The sequence below is a fragment of the Emydura macquarii genome, unplaced genomic scaffold (genome assembly GCF_026122565.2).
Source record: "Emydura macquarii macquarii isolate MOO-44397 ecotype Brisbane River unplaced genomic scaffold, CSIRO-AGI_Emac_v2 contig_2863, whole genome shotgun sequence".
Taxonomy (NCBI): domain Eukaryota; kingdom Metazoa; phylum Chordata; order Testudines; family Chelidae; genus Emydura; species Emydura macquarii.
The window spans coordinates 2,810,209-2,820,678 of record NW_027133000.1 but is presented as its reverse complement, the minus strand read 5'-3'; the positions used below and the strand labels follow the sequence as shown (position 1 = coordinate 2,820,678).

Below are 10,470 nucleotides of genomic sequence, written 5' to 3'. Positions count from 1 at the left end.
AAGATATTTAGTCTCTATTGTTTAAAGGCCAAATTCTGCAAACAACTGCATCCTCAACTTCTGTTGATTTATATGGGAATGAAGGGCATTTAAGCACTTATCAGTTGTAGATTTGTTTTAGCCCTGCTTTTTTTTTTTTTAAGCTACTCACTCAATTTTAATTCTTTCTCCTCTAAACAAAATGGGACCTCAAACAAATTGTACTGAATAAGGATATTGGTTTTGAGCAGAGCACTTGATATACTCTGCAGGTCAGTCATTAGCTAAATACCCTTCTAAATATTGCAGTGGAACTTTGTTGTGATCTATCTAGGCTATCAATGGATGTATTATTCAGTAATTTAACAGACTACCAAGTGAAAAGCATAGTTTCTGATCCTTCCTAGAATGCTCAGACCAAAGTTTCATGATGCTTATCTTGAAGTAGATTTACTACTAATGAAATTCACCCCCATTTCCCAGCATAGATTTTGCTATCAAAAGCCCTTCAACTAAAAATAACTAACATGTCAGTTAGGAGATTAAGCTATAGCCCAGTAGTCTGGGGTTTGACTTCAAAGACATTGTGGTCCACGCAGATGAACTCAAACAAGAAATAAAACAATAACTTTAAGGAGCTGCAAAGGCTGACGTACTAATAGGATTGGTTAGCTAATAATTGAAAGAACACTTATCAAAATGTATGTCCTTGGTATTAGCTTGTGAGTCACTAAAGTTCTGCCAGGAACAAAACATTAACCTTGTGTCCATATGCACAACATCAGGCTCCGCAGCATGATGTTAAATATTTCCAGTGAGAAGAAAAAGTCTTTAAAATAAAATAAAATAAATTAAAAAAAAAAAAAAAAAAAAAAAAAAAAAAAGCTTGGAGATCATTACTGAGTTGTATTTTACCAGGATGCACTGTAAATAATGCAGTTTATTGTATTATGCTTAGATAATGCACAAAAATCTTCTGAAAGGCAAGTTAAAAATACTTTCCTGGTGCACAGTTTTATAGTCCTTGACGCTGTGAACTGAAAAAGAAATCAGATCTGGGTACTGTATATTGCATTTTATTTATAGCACTTTTCTAACTAGATTTTTTAAAATGAGAATATCATTTAATTTTCCTTTTAGTGTTCACATTTGTCAAGGCATTCTTAAAATAAGAGCAACTTTTTCATTCAAGTTACAGGTTAATTTAACTATTAATGCGATTATTTCCTCTGCCATCTGCTTTTACTGAAGGTTTTGAAATAAAATACTTGAATAACCGAGGAAATGAATGCAGAACAAATTAACTATTAAACTCTGGGATGTCAAAGTATCCCCTTTCTTCCCCAAAACAATATGAAATACAACAAAAACAACATTGATCAAATTAGCAGCTAATCTGCAGTTCTGTTGCACATTAACGAAGTTGTGTATTCCCACATTCTAAACCAACATACTTGTATAGACAATGTGGTTGGACAAACAAGTCTGGATAAGAAGGAATAGCGGGTCAATCATATGACAACACCATTTAATAATAAATATTGTTAAGTAATAGTGGAAGTAGTGCTGCTGTTGAAGTGTATTCACCTTGGCATCTGTTTATGAGTCACTGAGATTTGTCCAAGGGTTAAAAAAAACAAAACAAAACAAAAATAACTGCATAACATCAGGCTCTCAAGCACAAATGTCCATATAGTGTCAGCAAGAAACAGTAACTAAAAATTTAAAATGTTTGATTTTTATATTTCCCATTTAGGACCTGACCTTGCAGCCCTCAAGCAGCCGAAGGAAGTCAGTGGGAGTTCTGCTTATAACAACATATTATACACAGTTCTTTTCATTTATCTAGTATTGGTTAATGTGTATGAATACACAGATGTATATATACCTATATGCATTACATAGCTATATATACACATAATACACACAGACCCAGGTTAACTTGCCATTAAATGTTTAGACTTTGAAACAGTTTTCTTCTTATTTGTTATATAGATATATGTTCTAAAATGAAAATATTTCCATGCTTGTAGATCTCCAATTATGTTAGCAGCTATTATTTCTAATTTGCAATGTCATCAGAGAGCACAACAGCTTTCCTTTTTAGGGTTTTTTTAAAGTTTTTTTTTTAAATATAAAAGTACCAATACAAAATGTAAAAATTGGTCTATGATAGAGTACATGGAAAGTGGTAGTACTTCAGGGTAATAGTACATTCATTCCCATAGAGCATAAAATGTCAAGACTCATTTCTGGCTCCACCAGTCATATAACTTAAGTCTTACCTTCATTAGCAAGAATAATACAGTAAACCACTTCCCACCATTGTGCTATTCTCTGTATAATACTATTGACAGATATCGTAACTTTAAATGTTAGTATGCTTTTGACCTCAAATTCTAGAACTCTAAGATGAGATTTTGTGGATGAGTGATAATTAACAATTAAAGGTGGGGTGTGTTCTTTGGCACCTCAATCTCATAAGAAAACCAAATTCCTGCTTCTTTTCTTTCTCAGAGAAAAGTCCTATCTGTGGTGCACTCCTAGTGAGTGGAATAGCCCTGTACAATGTGATGAATAGAAAACATATCAAGGAGTGATACATTTTGTCTATTGTTGTCTTTCCAATCAATTGCACAAGAATTTGGTCCACTTATTCCCTTATAATCTAGTCTTCTTAAGAACTTTGGTTATAGCATTAATGTTTTGGTAAAATAAAAAGCAGATGCTTTCTTTCCTTTCTTCATCTTTCTTTCAGGTGGATTTTTCATTGTCCTCTCCTGTCTTCTGGACCCGTGAATATTTTTTGCATGAAGATTTGAAGCAACTGGGAGGCCACGATATTGGCCACGAGAAGCAGCAAGGAACTGAGCCTTGTATATTCTTCTCAAAGAAATAAAATATCGGATACCACCATGCTCGAGAAAGAAAATTAGTCTGGGAAGAGACCTTCAAATTCTATATTGGGAAGAGGGGTAAAGAGGAGTGGGAAGAAGCAATTTAAACAAGTTTAGACAGTCTAACCAATCATATTAGCTGAATCATAAAGAAGACTGTGACAATTACAGTATATTTGAATGAAATTCTGAAAATAGTAGGTTTATTTAAGCTGGAAAGAAAAACAGTTTGATGTGACCGGTGTATTCCATATTACAAATAGCACAGTGAGAACTGAACAGTTTTCTTTTTAACGAGCCACATAATACAAGAACAAGGGGAGACTCCAATTGAAAAAAAGTATATTTAAAGCCAACAGAAGAAAAAAAATTTTAAACACACATAGGATACAGTCAACCTTTGTGTAATTTACTGCAGGAAATGTAACTGGAATTTTTAAAAAGGCTGAGTAATTTAAGATCTCTAATAACATTAGTAGCTACTGTTCACAAACTAAGATGTAGTGCAGCCTATCCTATCTACCTAAAACAGTGATAAAGTATTTATGTTTAGAAAGAAGTAAGATTTGTAAAACATTTGCATGCCAGAAATGACAGATTATTTCTTCTTGTCATAGGCCCCAATTCAGGAAAGCACCTAAGAATCTGCTTAACTTTAAACATATGCTTCAATTTTTGTAGAAAAATTCTATTTTTACCCCAGTTCTAATCTACTAATTTAAAGGCCACTATGACCTTTTCTGTGGTGTTTACAAGGAAAAGCCATTATTGGGTTTATAGTGGTCTATATATATCTCCTATGCACTCACCTTTTCATTAGCCATTGAGTGGTACCACCAGAAGAGCCTTGTGGTGATATAATAAGCAATGATAACATCCACAGTGTAGTGTTCATGGGCAACAAGAATGCAGATTATACCAGCGGCACTCAACAACCAGCATATCAAATGATACCACCAGAAATGACGAGGTGAGTCTGTCAAAAGGAGAGAATTATATGTTGTTATAAATATCCAATATGGCAAAACAGATTAATTGTAGCAGTTTAATTTGAACCTATGTGATGTATGTATTTTATTATATTGTATTTTTATGTATATATTTTATACATATATATTAATGGACAGAGAGAAATCTCTGCTGTAGTAAAAATGGACTTTGAACTGTTAAGGTGGCTTACTAATGCAGAGGTATGGCCAATGGGACTCACAGACCTTCAGCTGAGGAGCCTATGAAGATTAAGACTAATTTAAGTTTTCATTTTTAAAATGGCTTTTAGTTCAATTACCAAAGAAAGGACAAAAGCTAACCACTAGGACTCAAAAGTTAGTCACTGGGATTTTTCCTAAAGATCATGATGTAATTCAGAGTCCTTTCACCATTTTCTGGAGAGACGAACCATGACCAGTTCATAGCTGGGGATGGGTGGTGCTGTCCAAGATCCTGTCGAGGATGATAATTACAAGATGCCTCTCAGCCAGCAGAGACTGCTCTTCAGCTTAACATCCAAATTGGCTTCTGGTCACAAGAGGAGTAAGCTCAATAGATTAAGAGGCAGTCTATTCTCATAGACTAGACATGGAACTGGAAGCAAGGAACTCCTGGGTTCTAATTCCAGCTCTGACACTACCTGTGATTTTAATCAAGTCACATAACTTTTCTGCCTTAGTATCCTGGCCTGTGAAATGGGGCTGGTATGCCAGATAGGGAAGTACATTGTGATAATTAATTTGTTAATGTTTGTGAAGCAGTACGAAAGTGCTAAAATTGTCCAGAATGTCCACAACTCTCCAGCAGCTGGCAATCTAGCAGTTTGGCTGGAAATTTTTCCTTGAAAAACATTTTTGATGTTGGCTACTATAGTCCATCATGACAGGCAACTTGACTCCACTTCCCCTGCAGTGGGAGACTGGTGATGAACCCCCAATCATTCCCACCCAAATTTTTATGTAAAATGAGTCTGTTAGGTTTGGGGTACCCTAAAGAGCATATCCGTGATCTTACCCAAAAAGGCTGCCCGTGTGCATGGTGTTACCTGGTACAGTAGAACCTCAGAGTTACGAACACCTCAGGAATGGAGCTTGTTCGTAACTCTGAAAAGTTCATAACTCTGAACAAAATGTTATGGTTGTTCTTTCAAAAGTTTATAACTGAACATTAACTTAATACAGCTTTGAAACACTACTATGCAGAAGAAAAATGATGTTTTCCCTTTATTTTTTAGGCGTTTATGTTTAACACAGCACTGTATGGTGTTTGCTTTTTATTTCTCTCTCTGCAGCTGCTTGATTGTGTACTTCTGGCTCCAAACAAGGGGTGTGGTTGACTGGTCAGCTCGTAACTCTGGGTTCTACTGTACATCACTGTAGTGAGGACTCAGTTATGTTCTGGAGGAAGGGGGGAACTAAAAAAATGACATCATAGAATTCCCCCAAAAATGCTAAGGGTGAGTCCATCCCACTGATTTGGGGACCAGGATTTTCAGTCAAATCCTGTCATCTAGTTGAGGAAGCAGGCTCCAGAGAGAAGTGATACTTCACACCAGAATATCTTTCACTGTTCTGAAAGAAAGTAGTACGGGGTCAGGAAAAAGCTCCCATGGCCTTTCCTGCCTATGAGTAAAATTCACTGACAACAGCCAAAGATGAGAGGGGAAGGGAGGAGAGAAAAAAAACCCTACACCTAGAAATAAACAGTGTCTCTCATACAAGAAACTTTCCAGATCAAAGAGACCAGCAGAGCATATTGCAACTGCTAATTCAAAACTGTGATATAGTATATGCTATTGGTTAGAAAACTACATTTTCCTAATTATACAGGAAATAGAAATGGGTCAGTGATGCATTTCTGATGTACAGAGCACTTTGATTACAAAGCAGAGGAATTCAGATGGAATACATGGCCAATTCTTAGGCAGCATTTACAGGGCTTATTATAGGTACAGTCTGGTTGCTGTTATTCTCCCCCACCCTTACTCTGCTATTTAAAGACATATGAATTATGCTACTGTACCAAAAAAAAAAATCTTTAAAAAGAAGAAGAGTTAAGATATATCTTGCTTGTGGCATATATAACAGGATAAGATTTAAATGACCACTGTTAAGCTGTGATAACACACATATATACAACATTAATAAAAATAGAAAGCAGGAAATCCTGTTGCCACCTACTCATGGAACATTAGGCCGAATGCCATCTGTTCTTCTTGCAGTTTTGATTTATTAATTATACACAGTACAGTGCCAGAACGCTTCACAGTACAAAGACTTAGGCTTAATAGTCACCATGCTATACTCCTTTGTCTCCAGTTGTTGTTTAAAGAAATAAAGGTCTTATGTCCAGGCAGAAGTTCTCTGGGGGAAAGGTCTCTGTTTACACTGCCAAGTTACATTGTTTGCCTCATCATATAGTGATGGGACTTCTTTTTGTTATATCAAAGAATGTTTTAAGTTTGTTATCCTATATGCTGAAGTTAGACTTCGTTAAACATTTTTATTATCTAATGCCTCAGTCAAAGTGCTCAGGACATCAGAAACGAAATAGGAGCAGATTCTAATTTTAGACACATGCCAGGCTATGAATTTAAAAGAAAGAACCCCACTACTGCATTGTTATGTGGCCAAACATGTAGCCAAATTATTGAGCTCTGCGTGGTGCATGCTGCATATTACAGTTTAGAGTCAGGTCCTCAGTTATACAAACATAACACTCATACTGTGAGATTCCAGAAGCCACAGTGTCCCCTACTGCCCTCAGGAGCTGGATTTTTGACAGACCATTGTAAAACGAGGTTATAAAAAAATATCCTCCATTGTGCTAGCCAAATTCAGCACCAAATTAAGCATTGGGGTAAGCAGGCGTAACTACCACTGAAGTCAAGAGGAAAAATTTCTCACTCTCTATCTTTCTCAAGTCATTAATTTGAGCATTATTTGCTGATTACCTCAAACTGAAGTGACAAGACGGATAGTCACTTTATGCACCTAGCTGATTTAGCCCATCTCTCAACCTTACCTTCATCATTGCCCTCTCAATGGTCCCCTAAACACAAAGATGTCTGCTCAAACTCTGAAGCTCCACACTATGTATCAGGATACTATTGTACCTACAAACAATGTACAACCACAGCAGACACATTCCAGAGACTACTTACTGGGAGGGTCAAGTGCACATTGTCAAACTGTGTATTTCAGTCTTGCCATTTATTTCATGATGTAAAAAATAAAACATGTAAATGCAACAAAGTGGTTTTGCTTAAGTGCTCCTCTTGTAACACAGGCATCAGCAATATGACTACATTTAAATACTGTAACTTACATTCTTTGATAAACAGGTAGGTGAGTGTTAGCACTACTGTGTGACCACTAAAGAGGAAGTCTCCACACAGAATGTGTGATCCAGTTATGGACAGACCGCCACCAGAAATCAATCGTAAGATCCGCTGCACCTTAGCCTGAGAATCTCCATTCAGCTGGAAAATGAGGGAAAAAAGTACTTCAAATGATGAGCATACATGTTAAGACACGAAGTTTATGTCAAGTCAACTTGTGCTTAAGGGGGGGAAAAAAAAAAAAAAAAAGAGCTTTTAATTATATCTACTAAATGTCTGAATCTTCTTGGTCTATTACCTATGTATTTCTCAAAGATAATAGCATGTTTACCAGAAAAATCTGTCAACCACCAAGGCTGGACATTACAGGATTAGAGAAGGATATGCTTTGCTGGATTTTAAACCTTTTTGTTTCTCGTTTTCCAATCAAAATGTGCATATCTTCATAAAAATAAACCACAAAGCTTTCTATAATATTCATCAGAATGAGGCACAGTATATTTCAAAGGGTGACACATTAAGAATTGTGTAAGTTCATATTACAAATTAGTCACTTCTGTGACATACCACAGAACTCTTTCAATAATGGTGTGACAGATATGATAGTATCCTGCAACATCCTGGGTCAACCTTATGGAGTTAAGTTAAACCTTATTGCATTTTTAGTCAGAACAAGGAGATAATATGAACTTAAAAAGACTACGTTAAACAACATAGCAGACATGATTGATCTTTTGGGACAATATGTGTGAAGTGGGGTTCCAAGGAAGTACAAATGAACTCAGCCTTTGAAGCTTTCCCCTGAGAGGAGACTTTGTCTGCTGATCACCTGTTGCATGAAGACAGTTCAAAAACCCAGTTTGGTTTCTCCAGGAATCAACAGACAAAGAAAGGACTTTTGAGTAACTAGCCCAAATTTAAGATGATTTAGAGCTTTCTTCCTGATCCAGCAAACGGACAGGACCACTGGTCCCTGGAGGACCCGAATCCTTAGGGAAGAGATGGAAGGACTTGGCCTACTGAGGAGGCCCCTTAAGACTGGGTGCTAGTTCTGAGTTGAAGATCTTATGAACTTGTGATCATAAAAGAGAACCCTTCGGGAGGTTTTAAAGACTGACTTGCCAGAGCCCATGTTGGAGTTCTGGTAATTTCTAGTAAGCTTATTAGCATGTGTGTAAATTCTTTTATTATTTTTAATATGTTTTTTCTGTAGTGCTTTTATCCTAAGAATGAATATGCTTTCATAGGAAGTGCTATGTGGTAACTAATTGTTGGCAATTACTCTGTTATTAATCTCTGAAGAGAAAGCAAGAGAAGTCTGGTTAGGCAGCCTGTCTTTTGCTGGGGATATCACAGTATAGTCAAGGGACTGTGCAGCCTGGAAATGCCCTGGTCAGGAGGGAAAGAGATGCAAGTCTCTATCTAAGAGAGGTGATGGCTAGAGGCCCAGAAGCCTGAGAGAAGGTGCCTTTGCTAGATCACTAAGAAGAAATACAGGTACAGTTTCCCTGAACTATGAGAAATGGTTCTAACAAAGCAAATATAAATGATCATTGTGTGAGGTGTTGCATGCAAGTCACTCACTATTTGTCCAAAAAGTTGAGCAAAAATGTTCACAAATCAAAACTTCAAATCACATGAAACTTGCCTAAATGGGGCTTTGTTACATTCTCAAAAAAGTCAGCCTAGATTTGTTGACATGTTTGTAGACTTTTCAAGTACACTTGGACTGATTTACACTTACTGATACCATGCAAACTCTGTTTCATATAAATTTTCACTTACAGGATCAGTTTAGAGACCAGGAGTTATCATAACAGAAACCTAAGCCAGTTCTCGAACATCACCACACACAATTGGTCTAACATTCAGAGCACTTTATCATTGAGTTCTATAGTACCATTTCTATACAATCAATACAAATACAATCAAATTTCCACGAATATTTGCTCAAATTTTTTCAAAAATTTGCTTTTGCCATGTTCACATACCTTTTGCATTCTTTTGCCAGCAGTGTCAGCTGCCCAAACTGAATTTAAAAGCCCCACACAGCTCTGGCCAAAACAGGATCACTGGCAAACATGCTTACGGCATGCTACCATTGCCTCTCAAAACTTTAGCTGCAATGCAAGGCTTCAATGGCTTGTCCTGCAAGCAGCTGATTTGTATGTCAACTGACCAACTATAGTTAGGTATATTATATAGGTCTTGGATGAAAAAAATCTCTCTGAAGATATGAACCTAGATGGTGGACTTTTTTAATAAAGTCTAGTCTGGAATAAAGCTGACATATCTAGATCTACATAAAACCAAGAATAAAATGGGCAAACAATCAATCTGCTGTGGTACTACTCCCTGGTACTCTCGACTCCTGGAAGATGCTCACTGCTCACAAAATCCTGCCTTACTGACTGAAATATACCAAAATAAAATGAAAAATCTAGTAATCACTATAATAAAAATATGAAGAGACCTGCCAGGAACCATACTTATCCCTGAAGAGTATCACATAATATGTGTAGAAAACATTAACTTTATTAAAATAAATGAATGTACCAATATGTTTTTTTCAAATACTGTATTTGGTTTAGTACTTCAGGCAATACCAAGACTTCTTACCTTTGGAGCACACTGAAAATGCATCCCAGGCACAGGTAGGGTGGTAACATACATAGTAATACAGCGGTACAGGTACAAAGTTCCCATTATAAAAAAGAACCTGCGTCCCACTATTGATCTGAAAACAAGGGGAGGGGGGGAGGGAGACAGGAGAAAGACTTTGTAAGCACAAACTCCAGGGCAGGATATATTTACTTCTCATGAGGACACAGAGAGAGAGAGTGCTTCTAGTAGCTAGCTGTAGCCTCAGTTAAATGGCTACACCTTAAATATAAAACACAATTAAAAAACTCTATTAACTTTACATTGGCTTAGATCAAAGTTTCAACAGTACTACTTCCATGTGAGATTTGAGAGAGACACACACAATATTTAATGTATGGACACATCTTGCTGGGTCATGTCACACAGACTTAGAGGGGCACAGACAGAAATTGAGACATGAATGTGCTGCAGTTAAGAGAAGTAAAGAAATTACTGCAATGTAACAGTTTTGTTTAACCACCAGATTGTAAGTAAATTCAGGCCTATGTAACAGCACTAGCCTACTGATAACTATGTTTTTATTTTGCTTGGTAAATATTTTGTAATCTTTTAATTTTCAATTCCATGTCAAATAAAGTTTTTTTTCCTTTAAAAGTATCT

At 36.5% G+C, this 10,470-nt stretch overlaps 1 protein-coding gene across 6 annotated transcripts in view; it reads right to left on the bottom strand.

The window, feature by feature from the left end:
* Nucleotides 1–893: 893 nt before the first annotated feature.
* Nucleotides 894–10,470, bottom strand: part of SGMS2 (sphingomyelin synthase 2) — a 67,833-nt gene continuing 58,256 nt past the window's right edge. For all 6 annotated transcript variants that reach the window (XM_067568231.1, XM_067568228.1, XM_067568230.1 and 3 more), the window contains 4 exons: nucleotides 9,826–9,943; nucleotides 7,194–7,347; nucleotides 3,686–3,852; nucleotides 894–2,937 (listed from right to left, as the gene is read on the bottom strand). In XM_067568231.1, the coding sequence (XP_067424332.1) occupies nucleotides 2,734–2,937; nucleotides 3,686–3,852; nucleotides 7,194–7,347; nucleotides 9,826–9,943 (643 nt within the window). In that variant the 3' untranslated portion in view covers nucleotides 894–2,733. The remainder of the gene's footprint in view (nucleotides 2,938–3,685; nucleotides 3,853–7,193; nucleotides 7,348–9,825; nucleotides 9,944–10,470) is intronic.